At 49.6% G+C, this 25,087-nt stretch overlaps 4 protein-coding genes across 11 annotated transcripts in view; all 4 read right to left on the minus strand.

Annotated features, from left to right (window-relative positions):
* Window positions 1–499: 499 nt before the first annotated feature.
* Window positions 500–8,782, minus strand: LOC143149702 (uncharacterized). Its single transcript, XM_076317272.1, has 7 exons — window positions 8,745–8,782; window positions 8,247–8,349; window positions 8,033–8,186; window positions 7,465–7,706; window positions 7,264–7,381; window positions 2,099–2,329; window positions 500–961 (listed from the first exon to the last, which is right to left on the minus strand). Exons 1-7 carry the CDS (start codon window positions 8,780–8,782, stop codon window positions 624–626), a joined length of 1,224 nt encoding a protein of 407 aa, XP_076173387.1. The 3' UTR covers window positions 500–623.
* Window positions 8,771–9,780, minus strand: LOC143149456 (uncharacterized). Its single transcript, XM_076316864.1, has one exon. It carries the CDS (start codon window positions 9,440–9,442, stop codon window positions 8,858–8,860), a length of 585 nt encoding a protein of 194 aa, XP_076172979.1. The 5' UTR covers window positions 9,443–9,780; the 3' UTR covers window positions 8,771–8,857.
* A 1,641-nt stretch (window positions 9,781–11,421) lies between these two features.
* Window positions 11,422–25,087, minus strand: part of LOC143149450 (uncharacterized) — a 97,948-nt gene continuing 84,282 nt past the window's right edge. The window contains exons 7-8 of one of the 8 annotated variants that reach the window (XM_076316837.1): window positions 13,172–13,416; window positions 11,422–11,475 (exon numbers count right to left, since the gene is read on the minus strand). In XM_076316837.1, the coding sequence (XP_076172952.1) occupies window positions 11,437–11,475; window positions 13,172–13,416 (284 nt within the window). In that variant the 3' untranslated portion in view covers window positions 11,422–11,436. Of the gene's footprint in view, window positions 11,476–13,171; window positions 13,417–17,005; window positions 17,534–17,592; window positions 18,789–18,838; window positions 19,579–19,670; window positions 22,283–22,624; window positions 23,118–24,055; window positions 24,307–25,087 lie in introns of those variants that run through there. The other 7 variants (XM_076316857.1, XM_076316821.1, XM_076316816.1 and 4 more) reach the window with 7 other exon arrangements.
* Window positions 14,958–17,181, minus strand: LOC143149453 (uncharacterized). The gene is made up of 4 exons (XM_076316858.1): window positions 17,062–17,181; window positions 16,176–16,510; window positions 15,503–16,004; window positions 14,958–15,096 (listed from the first exon to the last, which is right to left on the minus strand). Exons 1-3 carry the CDS (start codon window positions 17,115–17,117, stop codon window positions 15,568–15,570), a joined length of 828 nt encoding a protein of 275 aa, XP_076172973.1. The 5' UTR covers window positions 17,118–17,181; the 3' UTR covers window positions 14,958–15,096; window positions 15,503–15,567.

Below are 25,087 nucleotides of genomic sequence, written 5' to 3' on the forward strand. Positions count from 1 at the left end.
TCTCGTTTTCTTTCTCGTATCTTTTCTCTCGCCGATCGACGGATCGACGGAACAAACAACAGTGTAAAAGCGTTACACGGTAAAGAGAAAATAATAAATGGGGAATGGAGCAATGAGAACGCAACAACCCAATGAACGTTTTACCAACTCGCAGGAACAATTATTCGTTTCTTTCTTTTCTTTCCTTTTTTGCAACTTTTATTGTTTCTAATACTCTTCTCGTCCGCGTTACGGCGTACAATAAAATTATGGTAACAGAATCGATTAAGAAAAAATGAAAACTTTAAGTAAAATAGTCGGGGTGGACTCTCTCTTTGTCCCCTGTTCGGTTTCTCGAAAAATAAAGATCGTCGTGCGCGGTGCAACGATGCGTTGCACCGTCGTACGAACCGCGAAACATTGCACACAACGATCGATTCGATACCGATGGTCTCGCGTCGGAGGATCTCGCGCATCGACGCGACGGACTTTCATCGAATACGAGCGGTATATATATATATATATATATTTCGTTTGTTATTTTTCTCCCTATTGGCCTGGTTCTCGTTCTCGCTTGCGAGCTGTCTCTTCACAGGAACACGTCGAGCGCGCGTCGAATCGGTTCGCGTTCGTCCACGAATCGGTTAGTTCAGATCGATCACGTAGACGTTTTGACCGCGATGGCACTGACGGATGTGTCTGTACACGTGGCCGCGTTGCTTCATCCTCGCCGCACAGTAAGGACACTGGACCTTTGGCTCCTGACCGCACTCGAACTTGGTGTGTCTCTTCAGGTGCCACGCGTGAATGTAACTCTTTGAACACCTGGAGCACGTGTGCCTCTCGATGTCCCGTAGGGTCCCGGTTCTTCGTCTCCTCGAGCTCAACGGTTTCTCTTCCTCGTAATCGAAGTCCTTCGCCTCTTCCATCACCACCGAGCAGAGATTCTCCAGATCGGCTTCGATTTTGATCCTCTTGACGTCTAAAAGAAGAAACATCAAACAAACGAGGAATTAGAATTCTCCGAAGGCGTGCGAAGTTCGTGTCCGGCCGGAGGTTATTAAACGGAGAAACCAAAGAAAAAAAAAAAAAAAAGAGATACGTCGAGAGGTCGAGGAACATGGAGAAAAGTTTCGTTACGGAAGGATTCGAGTTATTTTTTCCCGTCACCTGGGAAAGGAGGTGGGTCCCTCGAGACCGGAAAGCTGGCGCGTGTCGTCGTTTCGAAACGAAACGCGAAACGAAGAAGCGTCTCCTGTCGGTGATCGTCCAGAGCTACGCTTTTCTTTCTTTTTTTTTCTCTCTTTTCTCTGTTCTGTTTTTTCTGTTTTTTTTTTTTTTTTTTCGTCTTTTCTTGCCGAGCGCGTCGTTCGTCGCGAGACTTGTGCGAAACACGCGCTTCTCGGCCACGAGGGTCGTCTCGAGAGAACCGAAAATACGATTTCTTTCCTGTTTCTCTTTTCACTTTTCTCTTTCGAACGAACGAAGAAAAAGAGGAGCGTCGTCGCGGTGAAAGTATAATCCAAGTAAAAAAGACGCGCGAGTCGAGACCAAGAAGAGACACACCCACGCGGAAACGAACATCGGCGGCACGGAGTATTCTTGAAACATCCAGTAGCATCGTTGGAATGCTTTTATTCGATCACATTGTACAAATTGACAACAAAAGAACCGTTGAACGGGAACCAGCTTCGTTGGAGGATATTCGTATACAAAAAATTAATACACACCATGGTGGGGAATCAACGATTCGACGAAGAGTCGGAGAAAAAACGAGTCGGAATATGGGTGTGACGGTAGAGAGGGGTGATGGGGGTTGGTGTTGGTGTTGGGGGCTGCTAATCGGGCTGCGAGGTGCACGCGATTAAAAATTCCGCAACGCAGCCGCGATCGGCGCCGTGCGATTCACGAACGGTAACGAGGAGACACGGACGAGCGAGCGAGCGAGCGAGCGAGCGAGTGGAGCGAAATATTCCGTATTGCACGGTACGCGGTACGCGTCGTGATCATCCGCGCGACGTAATCAACGATCAAGGCGAATCGATGATGTAGACGCATTGACCCGAGTGTATTCTACGTATGTGGTCCTTCATGTGGGCACGCTGCTTGCTACGATTACCGCAGTACGGGCATTTGAATCGCGGCGCGACGCCGCACTCGTAACGGAGGTGACGCTTCAGACTTTTCGCCACGGTGTAACCGTTCCCGCACTTTGGGCACACGTGGTCCTTCCTCCTGTATCTACGTCGACGCGGTCTGAAGACGACCTCCGAGGCCTCCAGTCGCCGCGTCTTCCGGTACAGATCGACCGAGTAACAGCTACCGTACAGCAAACGGGACGATGGGTCCACTGAAATCAAAGAAACGTAACGGTTAGCGGGGACCTGCATTGGCCGGTTAACCGGATTATGGGGTTGAATCGTCGTTTCGTCCGTCATTTGCGATACGTCATCGGCAACAACGATACGCTTCCGAAACATCAAACGGAAAAGTATCGTTCTCGCCAACGACGAATCGCCGAGTGGGTCTCTACACGCGCGAACAGGCGGCAAGAGTTACTCCTCGCCAAGATTAGGGAAGCAGACGCGTCGGTCGGTTTAAGCTCCCATTGCGCCAACCTGCTGGATCCCCGGATAACTGAAACGAAGCGTATTTCTCCCGCTCGAGTGCGACCAACGCGCACGCGGGATCGAAATCGAGGACAGCTTTCGATACTCTCTCTCTCTCTCTCACTCTTTCTCACTGCACACTTACGTTCACCTTTCTATCGTTCGTTTCTTTTCTCTTCTTTCGTTTCTACCTCTACGCTCGCGCGACGACCATCGAGAATTAAAAGAAACGATCTCGAAACGAAACCGGTAATAATCCTCGCGTTCTGAAAATATAATCGACCGTCGTTCGAACGTGTTCGAGATTCGCTACGAGAACGATCGAACGAAGATTTCGATCTTCGCTCCGAGAGTCTTCGGCCACGCGTTTCTGTACGCGTGTCTCGATTTCCCTCGCTGAGATCGAAACGTTCGTTACGAGCGAACGATCGTGTATTTCCACCGATCGAACATCCGCATTCGTCGTTCCATCTTTGCGAGAGTATCGTCGAGAGCGTTCATCGGGAATGCCTCGTTGCAGTACCCTCGCGAATACGACTGGACGAGACGCCGAAAACGGAGAAACTCGCTCGCTTTTAACGATAAAGGGGAAAACGTCGAATAAAAGTTTCTCGGTTTCGAGGAACAGGTAATACGGAGGCGTAGAGAAGACGCAAAGGTCGAAGCTGTTCCTTTCAACGGAATATGTTTCTTTATTTACGTTCGAGGTTAAACGAGATCCACCGTAACGAAAAATAAATCGTTCGAACGTCTCGTGTCCCCTTTGCGCCTTCGTTCGTATAAAAAAAAAAAGAAACGATCGATGTCGCGTTACACGCTCCTCGAAACCGAGGACTTTTGTTTCCCATTTTTCCTTCCATGGTCGAAAGCGAGGAAACGATTCGCTCGGTTTGGACGTCCCGCGCCGTACACACCGACGAATACAAAAAAATTAGAAGCTTCGTTCGAGGACGCGATTGGTCCCTCACGCGCGCCTTATCGCTCTCGGGTCTCGTTGCATCCCCTCCCCGGTGTTCTGGAACGAACCTATTCCTGGAACGTAACACTCGACCCTCCCCGGATAACCGAAACTCCGACGCAGCTCGATCTCGTTTCGTTTATCCGGGGATATCGGTGGTTGAGAGGGAACGTACCATCGACGCTCGTGAAACGTTGTTTCTCGCTCGAATGTGAAGTAGTTCACGGCGCTAGAAACAACCCCGGTGCATCGTGGGAGAAACGTTTATTGCTTTGCTCGTGAATACAGTGCGCTGTGGTAACGATAAAGCGTGCGTGGCCGTCGGCCGATCGAGGCGAGACTAGTCGTGAGACGCGCGGCGCACACTTCCGTGTGATCGTCTACGGTTCAGACTTTCAGGTCTACCACGTAGACCCTCTCGTGCGGGTGTTTCTTTCTAATGTGACAGTAGATCTGTGACGTTTGTTTGCTCCTCAATTCGCAATAAGGACACTTGAACCGGGGCTCGTGTCCGCACTCGTACTTGAAATGTCGGTTGCGGTTGCCCTTTAACGTGAAACCGCGCATGCACCTGGGACAGTAATGGAGGGTCTTCCGTGGCGAGCAGATTGGTAGATCTTTGATATCGAGCCCGGATCCTCCGAGTCCCATCAGCGTGCTCATCATGTTCAGATCTGAAAGCAAACACGGACTCGTGAACCTCCGTTCCAACGGATATCGCCAGGCAACGACCCCCGGAATCAGATTCTCGCCGATAACCGCTCGTTTATTATATTCACGTTTCTTTCCTCGTCTCGTTAATCACCGTTTAAAACTATCAACGCCCCGCCGAATCGCTAGCCGTCGGCCTAAATGGAGAAAAAGGGGATACAGCCGGGATCGAGGGAGACCACCCCACAAACAAGCACGGGGAAAGCACAGAGAGTTACACTTGGGAGAACACAGAGGAACGCAGGGACGGCTCGTTTCGCTGGCCGTGACGCGAAGCGATACACCGGACGAGAAAGAAACGAAAAAAAAAAAAAAAGAAAAATAGGGAAGAATGCTTTCCATCGGGTTTCCCGTCGAGATCGTGGAAGGAAAAATGGCCAAGGACACAGGACGCTGACGCAGCGAAGGATTTCGCGAACGACGAACGATCGTTTAAAGAATCGTGTGCTCCGTGATACGCGCCTAACCCCAACGGTGGAGAGCCAGTGTCCCTCGATAAAAGCGTTACGGACGAAACAAAGTGGAGAAAAAGAAAAAGTACAAATCGCTCGAAGAAAGACAGCCGTGATCAAGCGGTACGTACAGTAGATGAGGTATTTGAACATCGATTTATTTGTATCTTACAATTCCACAGCGACGATATACGATCATAAAACATCGTGGAAAATGAGGAATAGTAACTGGCGAGACATCGAATGTTATTTCCGCGAACATTTATATCCGTGTGTGTCCGTGATCACCGAACGTAAAAACGTTTCGAAAGAACAATTTTTGAACGTTCGTACGACGAGTCTGTCTCAAAACGTGGTTCTACGCCCCGATCTAAATCGGGCGGCACACTTAAACGTTACTTATTCGCTACAACATCGTTAATTATATCACAGCAACAAAAACAGTCGGCCACTAACGTCGAACGTCTAGGTGCAATTAGAGCGAGAGGAGTAAAACGAAATCGTCCTCGTCCGGCGAGACGAGGAGCAACGACGCTTATGGTTTCTCGAGACGGTCCGAATCGATCGAAACCGATTTTACTCGGCGTGCTCGGTCGCGTAGAATCGTCCATGTTCCCCCGTTTAAGAGATCGATGCTCGTTCGCGTCCAATCCCTCGCGATTGGTAAAAGTTTCGGTTCCATCGCGATGTCCTCCATCAACGCAACGTATCGAACGGAAATAGAACCAAGGAAAACCGATATACAACGAATAACGTTTGTCCCGACCGCTTCACCCTGTACCGCGTGTATATTCACCCTCCCTACTTAGGTTGGTAGCGCTTCAGTCTTGATTACGGAAAACGTATCGTTCGACGGATACGTTTCACCATGCCTCTTCCATGCAACGCACAACGCAACGCAACGGACGTAAGATTACTCGAAACAACTTTAATGCATCTAACAAACAGGCATTCGTCTTTCGCACAATTTTCTACAGCTCGTCGCGCGCGACCACACTCGTTCGATTATCCCGACGAAACGAAACGTGCAAATTCGTTTCCGCTAATACGAATATCGATTGTGTGTCGTGTTATCGTAAATATTATTTCCTAATCGTTATTGTTACTTCGTCTTAGAAAACATACAGCCCGTCTAGGACGCCTAGGAATCGAAAACGTTCGTTCTCCTTAACCGTACGTATATAACTTCTTGGAACTTTAAATGCACTTGTACTCAAAAACACGCCTGTTTCGTTCGACTCTCGTCCGCAAACCATCTGTCGACAACGAGGAATATAATCTTTCCTAGAAGCACGGAAAATTTTTAACGCGCGAGATTAATTGCGAATCGGTTCCTCGAATCCGGGAAGAATTCGGGGTACGCTTGAGCATCGTGCAGTCCCACGTCCGCGTAAATCATCGTTTCCTTAAATTTATAAAACATTTTAAAAATTTTTCAACAACGAAAAATATATATATGTGTATGTATGTATGTATGCGTGTACGCGCGTACGTATGTATGTATGTAAGTATATACATAAATTATTTGCCTAATCGAAGCGGACCAGCGGAGTCTCGCGCGGATTTCGGTGAGTTTCACTCTGCGCGCGCGTGCGACTTTCGCCATCATCGTTGACGACAGCTTCGCTGATTCGTCCCGATGACACGGATCGGTTTCCGTTGCGCCGCGCGAGCTTCCGCGAGTCCAACAAATGGACGACGTCAGAGATTTTGGAAGGGACAGAGATCCAATCTCTCGAAGGCAGAGAACCGTTTCACGGAAAGCGAGCGATTGTCTCGAAATCGCTCCCGATTGTTCGCGAGACGTTCGTAGCAACGCGGGACCGATCCTCATCGGTATCGATTCCTCGCGCGAACGCGAGCAAAGTATTCCTTCACCGTTTCGCGATCCGAAATACGGCGAGATACGAGCGATCGAAGCGCGAAACCGCAATCTTTTCGAAACCACCAACACCTTCCAGCTAATTATTTTAAACGTACAGCGTTCTTCGAAAGCGATTCGCGTCGCGCGACTTGGCGATCGCGACGAGACTCCGAACGACCGGAGTTAAACGTTCCTACCATCGGTTTCGAGTCACTAATTTGACCATTCTCCGCAAAGAGAACCCCCAGTCCGGTGAACGTATCTTTCGCGATCTTTCTCGCAGACACGAGAATAAATATTCACCCTCTCCTCGAGGGACCGATTAACCGCGACCCGGAGCGCGATGTTTCGCGACGATCGCGGGACAACCTCGTCCACTCCGAAGATCGCGAAAAAAGTTAACCCCTGGTGTACCCGAACTCGTGAAACGCAAAGAGGACACTTGCTTCGTGAAAATCGACGCGAGAACTTATCGAACGAAAGTCCCGCGCTTTGAGAAACTTTGATCGCTCGTATCTCGGCGAGCACGAATCGCAGAATGCCCAAGGTGGGAAAAACCCTTGGATCGATTCCATTGGCGAGGGACGGTCCCTCGTTTCCGCGAACGGCCCGTTCGTACACCAGCATCGTTCGTTAGGAATGATTAAAGACAATGCAAATACTATTCTCGACCACTAGTAACGTTCTTACAAGCAGAATGTTGCGAGGGACGCGCGGTGTTCAGTTCTCGTACTTGAGATGCACCACGTAAACCCTCTGGCCGGTGTGCCTGGTTCTGATGTGCGACATCACGTTGGAGGTTTGCTTGCTACGGAACTCGCAATAAGGACACTGGAACCTCGGCGCTTGGCCGCACTCGTACTTGAGATGCCTGGTCATGTTCCCCTTTACGGTGAAGCATCGTCCGCACTTCGGACAACCGAACGGCTTCCTGAAGCAATCGTCGAACGATCCCTTGGCGTAGGTGTTCCTCACCCGGGCCTGGGCGTAGTAATTCGGCAACGACCTCGGCAGGGAAGCGCCGCCCGATTCACCCTCGCTACCGGCGTCCCTGTTGCTACCCTCGTTCTCGAACGCCTTGCAAGATTGTAAAACGAAGTTTAGATCCAACTGTGGCGCCGCAGCATAGAAACCTGGAACTTCAAGATCGGATTCGTTAGTCGGTGGTGGTGACCAACACGGGCAGAGATTGAGAGGTAAGAGACAGAGAAAAAGAGAAAAGAGAGAGAGAGAGAGAGAGAGAGAGATAAAGAGAGTACGTGACAGATAACGAGAGAGAGAACTAGAGGGTGAAGGGTGAAGACTGGGGTGGAGAGAGAAGAACAGAGCGACAGAGTGATCGTAGACGTAGAACGGGTTTGGGATGGAGAAAATCGGGGAACCGTTCGTCGAGCGGTCGATTTGGAAATCGGAGCGCATGCTTTGGATTCTCGAGCGATTAACGGAAAAAGAAGGATACCTTGATAAATTGCGGATGATCTTCTAGACGAAAACGTCGAACCAGTATCGATCGTTCCTCGAGCAGTGATCGGAAAAGCGTGACTCGATAAACCGGCGATTTTAACGGGCTTTTTTTTTGTCTTTTTCTTTCTTTCGTTCTTTTTAATTTTACGCTAGCGTGTCTAGTACGTCGAGGATCGGCCTCTTAAACTACGGATAAATCTACGAAAAACCAAGATCGTTGCGACTGCAGTCTTCGGGTGACGACGAGATCCATCGGGTGTGTGTCCGTGTTGACCGTACGAGTACGGAAGAACGCAGAGGGAATATCGTTTTCTTTTTTTTTTTTTTTTTGACTTATACGGTTACGATGTGCTCGCGATTAGCTAGGATTCGCGTGTGAACGTGAAGAAGAAGAGAGAGAGAGAGAGTTTAAACTACAACGGTCGGTTCTTATTTTCTTTTCTTTTCTTTTCTTTTTTTTTTTCTTTTCTTTTTCCTTTTCTTTTTCTTTTACCCTGGGGTAGGATGCGTTTGTCGAGAAAAAAAAAAAAAAAAAAAAAAAAAAACGTTTTTCTCCCGTATTTGCTCGCAACTTTACAAAGGATATGGTGACTCGTTCAAAGGTTTCTCGAGCGTAAATATATTATCCTAAGATTAAAGTCTTCGAATCTCCACGACGATCGGCACATATCTTCAGGATGAGCGCGTGCAGCGGAGGAGGTTAGTACACCTCCGCGGGAAGCGAGCAAAGACGCAAAAGCAACATCTAATGTTTATTTATCCGCGGGGAACCCGGGGCGCGTAGACACGCCGGGATCGGAAATGATCGTGATCTTCGAATTCAGAGCTTCATGTCGAAGATAAAGACCTCCTCTTCTGGATGTTTCTTCCTGATGTGGGCGTAGACGGGTGACGTTTGCTTGCTACGTAGACCGCAATAGGGACATTGAAACCTCGGCTCGTGGCCGCACTCGTAGTTCACGTGACGGTCCTTGTTCCTTTTCAACGTGAACCCGCGGCCGCACTTCTGACACTGGAACGGTTTCTTCTCGTCGCAGGCGTTCAGCTTCAGGCTCCTCCGTCTCGCGCTTTTGCTCGATTCCAAACTACGTTTCCCGATCGTTCCCGATCGGCTCTTGTAGATCAGGCTCTGTCCGAGCGGTAGCGGTAGAATGTGGAATCCTGAAACACGGAGATGTAGATGCTGAACAGCACGACTCTCGGCCGCTGGGAGATAGGCGAGTATACACGGCGGCCGCGCGCTCATCGAACCAACGTGGATTCCACCGAATGCAGCGGGGATTACTCCCTCGAGCCACACGGATCCGTACTCGCGATCCATACGCGTTCTACTCGCTGAAACGAACGATCGACCGACCACGATCGTACCCGAAACCGACACGAGAACGACAGTCGCGCGCTGCATTCGGTAGAACGCGCGTTCTTCGACGTTCTCTCGAATTCTCGATAACGCAAACACGCAACAGAGGAATTGTACATTCACGACGAATCGTTCCAGCACCGGACGGAAACAGATTTCGTTGTTCCGTCGTCGAGGAGAAGAATCTCCCGCGCGACAATTGATCTTTGCATCCACGCTCGGTGCGCTTACCGTGCTCGTTTCAACGCGAGGAAACGGAATCCTCGCGACGGAGCCGCGCGGAGGGAAAATAAAACGAGAAGGTAATCAACGCTCGCAAGCTTTACTTATCCAATCCTTCGGGGACCGTTTTAGGGGTTTACCCTCGGACGTCGCCGCGAGCTGAAAAACATCGAAGGAAGAATTAAAACAGATCGTAGAATCGAAACATCCATACGCCGGTGATGCACGGCGATCAATGACAAAGAGAGAGAGAGATAGAGAGAGCGTAGGGAGTAGTCACGGGGGTTAAGACAAACTTCATTCGTCCGGAGTTCATCGTCGAGCTTTATTGCGTGCAACAATTAAATTAAGGGGAGGTTCGGGGCGATGCGACTCGAGTTAAAGGCGGAAGAAATTGTTGAGCTTTCGGTCCCAGAACATCTGGGCGAGCTGGGGATGATGCACGCGGAGATGTCGTATCATGTGCGCCTTCTGGTAATTCTTCATCGCGCAGTGAGGGCACTCGAAACGCGGTGGTTGCTTGCACTGATTCCTCAGGTGCGACAGCATCGATTTCTTCCATTTGTACGGATTGTGACAACTCGGGCACTCGTACATCTCGTTCCGTCTGATGATCATGAACTCCCGCCCGGAACGACCGTGAAACCGCTCCACCCTCGTCACACCTTTACCGCTCTCTGAAACAAACGCAAAGAGAAATTTTAGGTTAATAGTGATCCACGGCAATACGTATCGCGCGGGCAAAGGAGCTCGCCCAGCTAGTATCGTCGGTCGACCGAACGGTCAGTGTTCTTCCTTGGATTCGATGAAGCTTGCGACGAACGCGCTTTAAGAGATCCTAACGGACAGGCAAAGATACAACGTGATGCATTTTGGAACCGAAATTACACCCAAGTGTACTTTCCGTACGCAATAGAACACCTTTTAATAGTTTGCAACTGGTCTATATTTCCACGGCACTCTCCCCTCGCCCACAGCTCTATATACTTTCTCGTTGCTTCTCTCGATTATCTACTTACACGATAAAATCCATAAACAATTACGGACCTGTAAAGATAAGTTACTCGAGTTAATCGTAATGTACAATACAGAGACGTTGTCGCGACAGCGAGAGTCGTCGGGGACGCACCGAAAGCAACGCAGTAGCGTGTTACAAACTGTTCGATACGCGACAGAGTTTCGAGAATGTTTCCAACGTTAACCCGACAAAGATCCCCGCTACCCTCCCTCCCACCCCATTTACCCCCTAGATGGTTTTACAATTTTATCACCGTAGAGACACCGGAGGTCGATACAGGTTCCAGAATCGAGCTACAAAGACCCCCGTTACAATCTTACACCGTAAACAATGGAGCAATTGACAGAAGCAGCTGACACTATGTACCGTAGACAGATTCGCTAGTCGAAGGCTGCGAGACACCGAAGGGCCGCGACGTCTCGGTTGCGACGTTTACAAAATTCGCGCAGAGAGGAACGCGCGACCTCGAGAGGACGATCGAACGAATCCGTTTTGGTAGGTGGTTAGGGCTACAGGTACGAGCTCTGGCCGAGCGTGTCGGTTCTGTGCTCCTGGTGCGTGAGCCTAGCGTTCGTCGCGATGTCCACGCAGTAGAGCTCCCGATTCGGATGAAAGGTGCGTATGTGAGTCCACACGTGTGTACGTTGACGGAGATGGTGTTTGCAGTAGGGGCACTCGAATCTCTGCGGAGTGCCGCACTCGTACTTGTAATGGCGTATCATGTGGCTGCGGTGTTTGTAACTGCGGCAACACTTCGGGCAGGGATGACGGGTCCGATCTTCGTAATCGTAAGCACGTTTCACGCTCCGATGGAAGCTCCAGCTCTTCGCGGCGAAATCTGAAAAAGAAGAAGATTTCGAGGCAGTTAGTTGGAGGATTCTCCGGCGAGAGATTTCGTGGTCCTCCGACTCTGGCCTTGAAGTGCTAAGAGGACGTCCTGATATCCTCGGGGACACGACGCGGGGAAGCGAAGCGGATTCACGCGCGATCGACGATCAGGGGGGGTAGGGGGCGGGGAAACGGCGCAGGATCTTCGAGAAATGCTCGTGGTTAGTTTCTACGTCGCGGGGAGGGCTGGAACTTAACGCTAAACTACCGTACAGGGGTTGACAGTGGGGAGGGGGGTCTAGAAAACGAAAACAGGGTAGGGAGAACTCGTAGGTGGACGCGCGTAACACCCAGGGAAGACGAAAGTCCAACGATCGGTACGGACAACGAACGATACGCGCTTCTTTATTCGTGTGTGTACGTATACAATAGTAACGAAAAAGGTGGAAAAACTGAGCCGTTTGCTATCGCTAAGGATGTGTTTATTTTCTATACAGTTGCTACGAATAAAAATGTACAATATCGAGAGAGAAATGAACAAGGTTACAACGCAAAATCGTCCGGTGAGGGGGAACGATAATGTCGTTCCGAAAGTTTCATGGCAGTCGTGGCGAAATAGCAACGAGAGACACCTCGTCGGTTTCGATCGCATGTCCAGTACTGTCTCTCGGGTTGTCACGGGTATTAACGAGTCTAGTTCGTGAGAGTGCTTCGATCCCGTAGACGAGGTTCCTACGATGACGATGACGATGTCGTATATCGTGAATTGGACGAGCGGCGTGCAATTGCCGAAGAACCGGAGTAAAGTCCCGAATAATCAATCGGGAGATATATTTTTCGAGGTATCTTCGCGACAGTGAGCGTCCCCGATGAATCGTCGAGATTCTCCCGATGAAAACGAGTCGAAACGCGATCCGATACGGACCGTTTTCCGAAATGTATTCCGTACGATCGAAAACGGTTCGAACCGGATCGCGTTTGAACTCGTATCCTTCGGGAGGACGTTGTCGATCCATTGGAAATACCCTGGCAAAGATGTAAAGTGTACCGTAAAACGTTCAAGGTCCGATGACTCGGGTAATCCGAGACTCGCTCGCTGTTGCTCCGTCTCGCTCGCTCTCGTTTGTCCCGTTCACACTGGTCGTCGGACGGTACACCGAGTCGAGAAACACTAGATCCGTATCGCTACAGACGCGCGAACGCCGCTAGATTCGAAACACCTAAATTACCATGCAGTTGCGCGTAGAGTAACGGATCGAGGAATGCGTGTTCCGTATTTACAGCTCAATTCGATCGTTCGCGGTATCACGAGAGAGAGTTGCGTTCACCCCTGTAGAAATTCCTTCTCCGTGATCGGTATCGCGTAGAAATAAAAGAACGTAAAGGTATACAAGTAAAGATTAGCGAGACTCTCCGCAAGCGCGACTCTCCGAGAGTTCACCTACCCGACTCTCGGGTTATCGCAGAGAGACAGTACTGGCCTCGTAGAAACTCGTCCGTACAGCGATCGGTGCTGCCATCTGTTCGGCTACGATCTCTGTGGCGTTGGTAGAGTTCGAACGAGTTTCCTCGAGGTCGGTACACGACGACGAAGAACGACTTTCGATGTTCGGCGACACGTACCTGTCGGAGCGCTACGTTCGTTATCGCTGAAAATACGCAAACGGAACAAGTTTTTAACACTGGAGAGTGTCGAGAGCGTATACCGGCTGATTGCTGTGATTGCTCCTGATGTGCGTATAGACGTGCGACCTGTGTTTGCCGATGTACATGCAGTGCGGACACTTGAAACGCGGCTCCTTACCACACTCGTACTTGTAATGCCGTATCATGTGGCTACGGTGTTTGTAGCTGCGATAACACATCGGGCACGGATGACGGTTCCGATTATTGTAATCGTAAGCTCGCTTCGAGCTCTGGCGAACGCTGGTGCCGCTGTTCGACGGCCAATCTGAAAAAGAGGAAGATTTCGGAGCAGTTAGTCGACGATATTCTCGATCGAGAGCTGGTATTGTCGCTGGTCCTACGACCGGCCTCGAACCTCTATGGGGAATCGTGATTCGTCAGAGTAGGATGATTCTCCGTACACGGGGAACACGCAATGGTTAAGACGACAAAGAAGCGACGTAGGGTAAGTTTTCAAGTGTGTTGGGTTAGTACTACGTCGCGTAGCTGGGACGTTTAGTTACAGTGACAGTACAGTGTGGAGAACGAAACAGTGGTCTCTTTCGGGCGTTTCGTGTCCAAACGAAAAGAGAAAAAAAAAAAAGAACGATCGAAAAAAAGAAACCCAAATCGGTGAAAAGAAAAAGGTACGTCAAACGGTGAGGAAGGATTTGAAAGGGTCGATCGATCGCGAACGCGATCCAGGGTTCATCTTTATTTGCGAGTCGCGCGGTACACATCACCTGCACGCGTGAAACAATAAAACGTACGTATATGTATACATACTTGTGTACGTATACATCGAAGGTGGAAAAAGTGAGTCTGGTTTCTGTCGCTGAGGAAGTTTATTTTCTATACAGTCGCTACGAATAAAAATGTACAATATCGAGAGAGAAGAAAACAATGTTACAAGGACATGTCGGTTGGAGAACGAGGCGACTGGGTGTCGTTTCGATCGTTTCTCGACGAACAACGAGAAACCGTGACACCCCCGTCGATTTCGATTCGCATATACTTCGCTTTATCCGTTCGGTACAATTCGAAGCGTGATTTCGATACTACGTTTCCCCGGGGCGGACACGTACCTGATTCGAGCGGCACGTTCTCTTCGTGGACAATTACGCGAGTACAGTTCGTCCCCGACATACCCGATGGACGCGCGTTTCCCAGCACTTGGCACGCGATAAGACTTTTAACGTGACTAGTAAAATATTGCAACTATGCCCCTAAAAACTAGTTACGCGTACGCGTGTACACCGTAAACGTAAAAGATCTCGATCGCGAACGGGCTAGACGAGGTAGCCGGTACCGCGTCGTAAACGCGAAACTCGTAGAGTACTTACCGAGTTTCGTATTCGATTCGTGCACCGTTCGTGAACACTACTCGAGGATACCGAACCTAGAGCGTACTACGTTTAAAAAAAATAAAAAAAAAAAAAACGAGGAAAAAAGAACCTAAAATTCCCTAAACCGCACACTGCGACGAGGAGTCCGGCCGCACGACCTCGAAACTCGAAGGGTGCAACTCGAAGCGAGAAACGATCGCACCGAGAGATCAGAAATCGACGTTGAGCGATCCAAAGTTCATTCACGCGCGTAACTCGAGCTCGCGTAAGTCGGGGACTAGCTGTAGCCTTGGATGAACCGACTCAGCCTTGTTGGGTGTCCAGAGCGTAAACCGGCCGATTGCTGTGATTGCTCTTGATGTGCGAGTAGACGTGCGACCTGTGTTTGCCGGTGTACATGCAGTGCGGGCACTTGAAACGCGGCGCCTTACCGCACTCGTATTTCAAATGCCTGTGAAGCCCTCGGTACCATTTGTACGTCTTCTGACACTTGGGGCAATCGAAGTTACCTCTGGACGCGGTGTTCACTGCCGGGAACAGACCCCCGGTGTTGCAACGCCTCCATCTTCGTTCCGGGGCCATGGCCGCCACGTAAGGCAATGTACTCAGGTTGAAGATCACTGTAAATTATACGGTAGTTTTCTAGGTAAGTGAAATTTCGCCAAAACAAGTACGAGGCTCGACGACACATACAAGAGCGGTAATTTCGTTTCTCTTTCACCTTTTTCTCTCTCTCTCTCTTTCTCTCTCTCAATCTCTCTCTCTCTTTCTCTCCCCCTCTCTCGTGCCGTGAGACGAGAGTTACCCGCCGTGTGTTTCGTAAGGGGGAAAACAACCAAAGTCAGCGACGAATGTTTGTTAAGTGGCGTTTACGAAAACCGAGCCGCGTCGTGCTGTGTTTTCGATCGCGGTGGACGATAATTCCGAACCTGGCCGGAAAGATACAACGTGAAGAAGCTCGACAACTGGCAAACATTTAAAAAGCGATTGACGTCGATCGGCGCTAATGTGTCGCGTTAAATTCACCTGCCCGGGTCCCTTGGTAGAGGCGTTTTGTGCGTGTGAGAAACAATCGAGTGGCTCGTTGGTCTTTATTCAGTCTCAGAGTTACAAAAAACGAGGGAATACGTAGACTCGGTAACGGGGACTCGTTCCATCGCGGGGGTGAGCAACTCGAGCGGCGCTGTCTCCGCTTCTCGGCGTGGATGCGCGACGTGGATGCGCGTAAACATCCCGATGCAAACCGTAACAGACGGATCGACTCGATCGCGTGGTTCGCCACGGAGAGATCGAATTCGTTTGGCCGCGCGCTCGGCGATGTTTCCGCGCATCCGTGTCGCGCAACTCCACCGTGAAAGGGAGGGGGTAGCACGAAGCGAGCCACACGCCCCCGCGATCCAACGAGTCTCTGTCGTCGAGTGTACACTCGGCGACGAAGAACGATGCATCTCTCGCGTTCCCTCCGAATACTGGCGAACGTTCCGCTCGTCGAGACGCCACGTGCACACCGTCCGCCTCCGGCCAGCACCTGAAATCAAGACAACCAAGGCCGTTAGTAACGTTGGAACGAATCTCACCGAGGATTTCGATCGCGCACGTGGAGATCTTCCGGTTCTTCGGCACGGTCCGCTTTGCTCGACGCTCGGAAATCAATACACTCGAAAAATTGGGATTCAGTGACTTTATTAACTTTTCTCACACATGGATCGAGGACGGTCGATACGTCCCGTTTGCGACGTTAAACGTCGACGAAGGTTTCGGCCGAAAAGGTACTCGAGAGAATTCAGTAGAGTCGTTTGAAGCACAACACCTGGCCAGGATGGTACTTCCTGATGTGGGCGTAAATGTTCTGGGTGAACTTGGAGGGTTTCTCGCAGTAAGGGCATTGGTATTTCGGCGCCATGCCGCACTCGTGGCGCAGATGCCGTGTCATGTTTTTCTTTAGCGTGAAGCCGCGATTGCAGCGTGGACAGTAGTGACTCTTGTTCACGGAGTACACTTTCCGCCGCTGCCTGGGAATGGTCTGGCAATAACCTGAAAGATCGAAGGAACGTGTTAGCAGGGAAGACCGGGGCTACGATCGGTTTTACGAAGCTCTTTTTCCTTGTCCGGAAGCAGTGTGCACGTGCATCGTTCCGCGTCTTCGTGACAGAAAATAAAGAAGATCGAACAAAAAAAAAAATGGAAAAAAAATGAAAAAAAAAAAATATATAAAAGAAAAATATAGGAAAAAAAAAAAACACCTTGAAACGCGCGAAAGAAAAGAACTTTTCTATGTTGTCTTCGTTATGGACGGGAACAATCGCTCAACGAGGATCCGTTTCGTACGAGCAGGGAGCGTGCGAGCTCGCAACGAGATTCGAACGATGAAAATCCTCGTTGAGCCGGCGTCGATCAAGCAAAGCTGGCTGGAATTGGGGGACGTTGTACCGAAAGAACAATGCGATAAGAGACTGGTACAGAAAGACACATATGTATACGTATATATATATTTTTGGTTCCTTTTTTTTTGTTTTTGTTTTTTTTTTTGTTTTTTATATTGCAGAACATGTGAAAAGAAAAGAGAAGGTATTACACGGTCATACTTTACAGAAATCGTCGCTTCGTTTCGCCGCCTATATCTACAGCAATTTCGAGCCATTGTCGATGTCGGTCGTTCGTACGGAACGTCTTTCGTTCTGCACGCTCACGGAGGTGTAGGAGCGGGGTTACGTGGTCGTTCTCACGCGGTTCTACGGGGGGTAACCGGGACGAAGAGCTTGATGGCGTGCGCCTTGTATCCGACGTGGCGCGACCTGACGTGTCTGTAAATATTGGACGAGCACGAGGCTCTCATTTCGCAGTAAGGGCACTGATAACGATGCCCCTGACCGCAAAAGTAACGCAGATGCCTGGTTATGGTCGTCTTCTGGGTGAAACGACATCCACAGTCGAGACACTCGAACCTTTTACGTTCGTTCGGATGATATCTATACCTGTTCGAGAGGCTTTTCATGTCCGACGTATAGTTAAGAAAGTCCAGGTCGTTCCACTTGCGTGGGTGTCCTTGGTAGTCATCTGAAAAAAATCAACACACGCGATGGTTAATCGAGGTCGGAGCAGAGGACCGCGCTTTAAACCGTGCAATCGGGGAAACGTTTCTCGAGAAACACAAGATATCTTAGAAGCGAGAAGAAACGTTCCACAGAGAAGGGGGAGAGAGAGTAAGAGGCGGTATACGAATCAACGGATCACACATAACACGCTGGATTACTGTAAACGCAGGACATGATCGAAACAAAGGGAGAACCGAAGGCTCGGTAAAATTCGTTTAATCGTTCAAACGTGTTTACATTGTCGAGAGAGATCGCTTTCAGCGAATACATTTCCTCGTTCGATGACATCGAGCTCCGAAACGGAGGTTCGCGGCCCGACGATCGATGACTAGAGACACAGAGAAGTCTGTAAAATCGATACATGCGTACATATACGGATATATTTAATCTATTCGAACGGAACGACGAGAATTTCCAAGGGGGGGATCCACCCTCGGTTGCCAATCAACGTTAACGATCTAGAAACCTTTCCGAGATACCGTCTTTCACGGGTCTTTTCACACCCCTGCGATTCAAACGTTTGTACAAAAATGCTCGCTCGATCGAGTACCAGTGTCTTCTCGAAATGTATCACCGAGAGAAAACCAACTTGGACAGCATCGTCCGTTTCCACGGTCCGTAATTTTTCGGCGTTGTACGATCGATGATAAATACACTCGTGGACGCACTTTCATCGAGTAACGTTTATCGAGTTATCGGACGAAATTCAGTCCTGCGCGCGACGCGGAGTCCCGAGACTTTCTATCGAGAGGAGTACCGGAACTTTAAACGAGGAGTCGGTGTAAAAAGGCCCACGGGATTCGGTGCGAGGGTTGTCTAAAACGCGTTCTCGCGGCCCTCGGTTCGAGACGCGTTTCAGTAAAGTTTATTGTAGTAGATCTCCTTCCCCGCGTGACAACGGCTTATGTGATACTTAACGTTGGACGTGTACGTGTAACACTTGCTGCAATACGGGCACTGTATCCCGCGAATCCCGCACAAATGCCGTACGTGATAATTGAGGTCTTTCGGCCTTTTGAAGGTCTTTCCGCATTGATTGCAGTCCAAGCTCCCGGCGTAGTTAAAACCGTCGGCGCGTCTCGCGCTATGAATCTTTCGCTCCTGATAATGGCACAAGTGCCTCGTGTGGACGAGTAATTCTCTGCGCGTGAGAAACGTCTTGCCGCACTGCTGGCACTTCGCCGCGCTCGATTTCGCGCAGGACGAGTCGTTCCACTCTGAAAATAAAAATACAAAGGCGACATGTAGCGAGGGATGTGCTCGAGCCTTGGCCACCTTTCGGGCAGCAACGCGCGCCACTACGAGCACGTCGACGATCTCTGTATCCACGATACAACAACGAAGGAAACGAAACCGAAACGCGAGCGATGCATCGTTGGTACGCGAAAGAAATAAAGAAACAAAGAAATAAAGAAAGAAAGAAAGAAATGGTCACAGAGAACGCGCAGATCTTGGTTACAGGGGATTGTGAAATAATTGTACCACGGAATACGGAAGCGGAGGCAGCGCCAGAGTTTTATCGTTTATTCTTTACAGAATACTTTTTCGCAAAGTCGAGATCGCTCCGATAACCGTTCGCCGGATCTTTCTATCTAATTTTTACGCAACATAGTTTCCGTTGTTGTGTTCCGGACAGTGAAAATCCTACGGAACCGAAAAACACCGATAGAAGGGTAACTCGCGTGAACATGAAAAAAATTCGTCTATTGTTTTTGTCCGTTAAGATACATAATACTGTTCGCTCCACGGGCCAGGCGATCGAGACCGTTCAAAACATTTTGTTCACGCCGACCGGCAATTTCGGATGCCATCGCCTAATGTGCCTGTAAACGTTCGAGGATGAGTTGTCCTTCTTATGGCAATAGGGACACGCGTATCTAGGTATCTGGCCACACTTGTGCCTAATCAGGTCCCACATCCTTCGGAATCCTGCGTTGCACTTGGGACAGATGAAACTCGAGACCGCGAACTGTGTCCTCAAGTTCGGCCACACCAGTCTCCGCACATCTGAAAACAATCAGGACGTTAGTCCTGCGCCGGCTGATAATGATCCGTTCGCCGGAACTCTACGCGACCACGCGACGCGGAACGTGTCGGGAACGATATTCTGATACTCGTGGGACGTGGGTTGTTGTGTGTGACTAAATGATCGTTTCGCTACGTCGCTTGGAACGGGTTCGGTAGTGTGACTAGAGAAAACACTTCTGCGATGATGATATTTGAAACGGAAAGAAAAACAGAAAACGTTGCGTGAAAACGACAGCTTCACGTTTTCCGTTGCTCTCTTTATTCAATATGCGCCCTTGGCCTAGCTTAACTCGTACAACAGGTTTTGGCATAACGATCGACGGGGTCCCGTCGTTCTCCGTGGAACGTAATTTACATACACGGCTTAAAAAGTATCATCGTCGAGATATGGCATCGGGTTTTCCGTAATATATATATATATATGTATATGTATATATAAAAAGAAGAAAAAAAAAAAAAATACGACCGCGGCTGCTTCGACCAACGCAACGTTTCGCGAGTAGTCGTTTCACTGGCCGCCGAGTCGAACGACTCGCAAATTTTATTGAGGTAAGCGTTCGCAAACGTGAGTCGGTTTATTGCTTATACACGGTAGTTCCTAACCGTCGACGCGTACAATATTTTCCGCTGCACGCACGTGGCCGCATCGAGACTATCTTTATGTACATACGTATGTATACATACACACGTATTATTTTACACGTGTATATGTATACATTGTACATATGCTTTCCCTACCGTAGGAACTGAGAACTCGCGAAAATACCGAAATATGCATACGGAGGTGTACCACCTAAAATACTCTATTTATTAGGATCTCTTATTCGCTAAGATATCATAGACGTAGCACGATAGAGAGGAGAGTTCACTGTACAATTTCGAGACGCGTCGACAATGTTCCTCGTTTGTCGTACGTGTGTCGCAGGTACCGGGTTGTTAAAATGCTTTCGATCGAGTTCATTTCTTTCGTACGGAGAACGCTGCGCACGGTCGCGCGACGAGTGTATCTCGGATCGCGGGTACCCCCGTTGAAATTCCAAGATACGCACGATTCGCGACCCGAACAACGTTTCGACCCTTTGAGTGCTGCAACGCTTCCAAATCGAACGGTACGCGGTACCGATTGTACGTTAAACGCGCATCTAGATGGCTAATTCAATCATTTCTGTAACTCTACGGTCGTTAAAATATTAAAACGCGCACCGAGCGCACGCGCGAGTCCGTAGCCCGCACCGATCACGTTCACCGAACCTATGTACAGGATGAATGTGAAATTCCGTCGCGAAGAATCCACGAACGCGTTCTGCGACTGAAAATTAACAAGAAAGGTTCGATCGAGGCGAGTGGTTCGACTATTCGAGAACACTCGATCGAAGTCGACACGATTCTCGTTCTATCTCCTGCATCCATCGTCGGTGGTTGGACAAGAGGACGACGTTAAGCGTTTGATGCGACCTCTCCAAGCTCACCTTCGCCATTTTTATTTACAACCGTACAAATTTGTCGTGCCTATCGTTCGGTGGACTTTGAGAGGAGATCGACGACGAAACGACCGTCCAAAGACCTCGTACCGTGATTGTCCACCGAACGGTAAATAAAAAACAAATGGTACCGTTGTGTGCGAGGAAACGAGGGTGAGCTTGAAAATTGATAAAGAAAATTCAAGTGACACCGACTCGATGGAAACGTGGATCCTCTTCGAGGTGTGATAATTCGTTGTCCTACGACGCGAGAACGATGAAAGAATACAGGCGGGGTACCGTTTCCACGTAGACTCGAAGAAAGCGTAACGATAAGCGTTGCTCGGTATTTACAAACTGTCGTGCGTCAAAGTGATTGAGACACGATCGAATATTTTCGCACTAATGTAGTGAAAAATATACCACAATAAAAGCGAAATGTACAAAATGAAGCATCGAGGTCTCCTTAAACTAGTATTATACATATGTACAAATTGTCGAGAAGCTCGTACGACAAGCATCGATCGTATTTAAAATATTTACCCCCGGCCCCCTTCGTTGAACCATTCTTTCGGCCACGAGCTACGCACTTTCAGATTGTTCGCGACGATCTTCACCGGACGGGTGTACGCGTCCGTAGGGCTCAAAGGGTCGACGAGTCCAGGAGTGCCGTGAACGTGGCACGCGTCTCTTCCTCCGAGAAGCGAGAAAAAAGAAATATCGAAGCAATGGCGCGCTTCTTGCCGCGGCTCGAGCGCCGCTTTGTACGGCAAACGTAGGTAAACGTAGGTAAACGTAGGTAAAGGTAGGTAAACGAAAGTTGCGAAGGAATGGGAAAACGTGGGAACCCGAAGAACGGAAGGAACGTGAGGGAGGGTACGGGGGTAGAGGTTCGAGGTGAGTCTAATTTCTGTGGACGATCACAGGCATCCCGTCGTGTCGCATCCTGACGTGTTTGTAAATGTTCGAGGAGCACTTGTCCCTCTTGCTGCAATAAGGACACTTGAATCTTGGCTCTTTGCCGCAGTCGTACTTCATGTGGGTCTTCAGGGTCTTCTTGTAGGTGTATCCCGCGTTACACCTGGGACAGTGATAGGACATCCTGCCCGATTGCCAGAACGGACCGTCTTCGTGTTTCGAGGAGTCCTCGCGGCTACCACCGTGCTCGGTGTCCGTCCTCAGGATGTCCAGGACACCGGTGTCGTAGGGTGGCAGGGCCCGACCTACGAACAGGAAAACAGAGGTCACGGTTAGTGGATCGGGTAAACCGGGCAACGACCGCGTTTCGGGCAATTGTCGGCCGTGGGGCCCGAAATTGGTAACGAGAGAAGGAAAACGGTGAGTAACGAAACGGACGACGTTCGAAACCGAGCGCAAAACAACCATCCGTATCGCAGTGGCCCCCTGCGTGATCTAAAAACCCCCGTGTGTTCGGTCGTTCGTCCCCCTGAAACGAAGAACGTAAGAGTAGAAGGAAGATGGCCGAGAGTGAGGGGTATGCAATGAGAGTAATTGTCCTGACAGGAGAAGGAAGACATCTATTTCGTTATCTTGTACACGCACACACAGCTGGCTCGCACACTTTTTTACTTGGTCGATCGTTCGTCGCGAGACGCGCGCAGCGCGTCCACGCCGGCGACGACGAGTCGCGAGGTCGCGAGGTCGCGAGGTCGCGAGGTCTCGAGGTCGTGAGATCGCGAGGTAGCAGAGAGAACACGGAGATCGTTGGACGCGTCCTCGGCACCAAATCGTTCCGTTTCTTCCAAGGACCAGGCACCGTGATTACCGATCCCGATCCCGATCCCGATCCCGATATTCAGTAGAGTCGGAACGCCTGTATTCTGCTACCCTTATGGTACGTCCTGATATGCCTGTAGGTATTCGAGGACTTCCTGTCTCGTTTACCGCAGTAAGGACACTGAAACCGCGGCTCCTTGCCGCACTCGTACCTGAAATGGGTCATCATGTTCGACTTTTTGCTGAAGGAGCTGCAGCACCTCGGGCAAAAATATCTCTCGACCGGTACCTTTTGGCCCATCCACGGCTCGTCGACGTACGCTGCAACAGAGAAAGCAGATCGCGACGCGAGTCAGTAAAGGATTGTCCACGGTTACGAGCGACGGGACGCAACAACCTCGAGCCACTTCACACAATCGAGGAGGATCTGGGTTCAAGGGAAGACGTGGTATCAACCCCAAAGAGAGAGAAAAAAAAATGGAAAAAAAAAAACAATGCAACACTTTTCGAACAGTGGACACACGTACATCGAGTGCTACACATATATACATATATATATATATATATATGTACACACATATACATATATATATATATATATATATATATATATATATATATAACGTGTATGTATATATATGTGTATATATATATATTAATCGTGTTGATGCTGTATGAATTTTTGTTTCGTTTTTTTCTCAAAGGGGAGCGTGTCCGGCTCGCAGGACGCCGTTCTTGCGATCTCCTCGCAAAAAAATGATTGACACGCATCGAGTAATAAAATAAACTGAACGTGTTTTATTGGTCCGTTTCAAGTAGACGATCGATTACAAAACTTGTCGTTGCGGCGTACAAAAAAATGGTCAAGGTACGTCGATTTTGGCATGCTTGGCGATCGCGAACGGTGAAACCGACGCTGTTCGTTGGTCGTTCGTCGTACAGACCGTAGGACGAAGAACGATTAATACACAGTGTTCAATTGTTCGACGCGAGCGAAACGACGCGAGCGTTCTTTTCCTTTGGTTATTGCGACGCGGAGAAATGCGACGGTTCCGTCGGTAAACGACGTTGATTGCGTGAAAAATAAAACGAGGGGACGAGGGTGGCAGTTTCTTCGGCGGGGGGAGGGGTTTTCTTTTTTTGGGGGGGGTGGGTGGGTGACGTTCGATAGAGAGAATCGTCGCCAAAAATCGGTCCTCCGTAAATTCCACACCAGCGTGGAATTCCATCGGGAGGTTCTCTTCCTTCTCGTGCTGCGCCTCCTCCTTCGTGGATTAACGCAAATATATTCGGTGGGGTCTAAAGAAGGGCATCTGTTTGTGGACCCTTCGCGCGTGTTTGTAGACGTTCGAGCTGTACTTAGACCCGTAATCGCAGTATGTACACCGGAAACGGGTCTCGTGGGGATTGCAATGGTTCCGGTAGTGACGTAACATGCAGTCGTTCGACAGGAAACTGTGAGTGCAACGGGGACAGTGGAACCAACCATCTCCATTTGCCGCCAGCCTACCTGGAAGCACGGATTCAAGATCAGAATTCAAATGTTCCGCGTGCGGGTTCGAGCGAATAGCGAGCTCGCACTTTTTCACCGTTCGGAATATATAACGAGCTTCGCGCTCGAAACGGAACGAAGGCGCTCGTTCGCGCCCCGACACCGACTCCTAACGGCCAACTATCGTTTACGGGTTTAAACATTACGAGAAACAACATAGCCAGCGTGTACATTCTCGACGACGAGCTATCGTCGATGCATCGTACGAAGCGAAAATCGCTTTCGTCGACGAGGAAACCTCGGGATGGTGACAGGGGTACTGCGACTACACCGTCTCCCGGATAACCGATCGAATTATTCCCCGGATAAGCGATAAAACGCAGACTTTCCCCCGCCACTTTCTCCAATCGGTGATTCACACGGGATCTTGTAATTTGACACGAGCAAACGATTCCAGCGACAACCGCAATTCAAAAAACGGTCGAACGATTTCTATGCGTTCCGCGCACACGACGAAGAGGGTAAGTGCAACAGTCCCACCGAGAAACCTTGAAATTGTTACATATTTTAATGTACCTTCGAGAACTCGTTACCGATAGATCGACGAGCTTCTCCCGAACGAAACGAATCCAAACACGCCCTACTTTGGACTATTTTTAATCGTCGAGTCGCTTCTAAAAAAAAAAGAAGAAGCTCTCACTGTGCACGATTGAAATTAGTCCGTACGACGACGCGTTTGGACTCGTTTCGTTCGGGAGAGCCTCGTCGATCTATCGTAGATACTTTCACGAGGATACAT

The sequence above is a fragment of the Ptiloglossa arizonensis genome, chromosome 7, assembly GCF_051014685.1.
Source record: "Ptiloglossa arizonensis isolate GNS036 chromosome 7, iyPtiAriz1_principal, whole genome shotgun sequence".
NCBI classification, from domain to species: domain Eukaryota; kingdom Metazoa; phylum Arthropoda; class Insecta; order Hymenoptera; family Colletidae; genus Ptiloglossa; species Ptiloglossa arizonensis.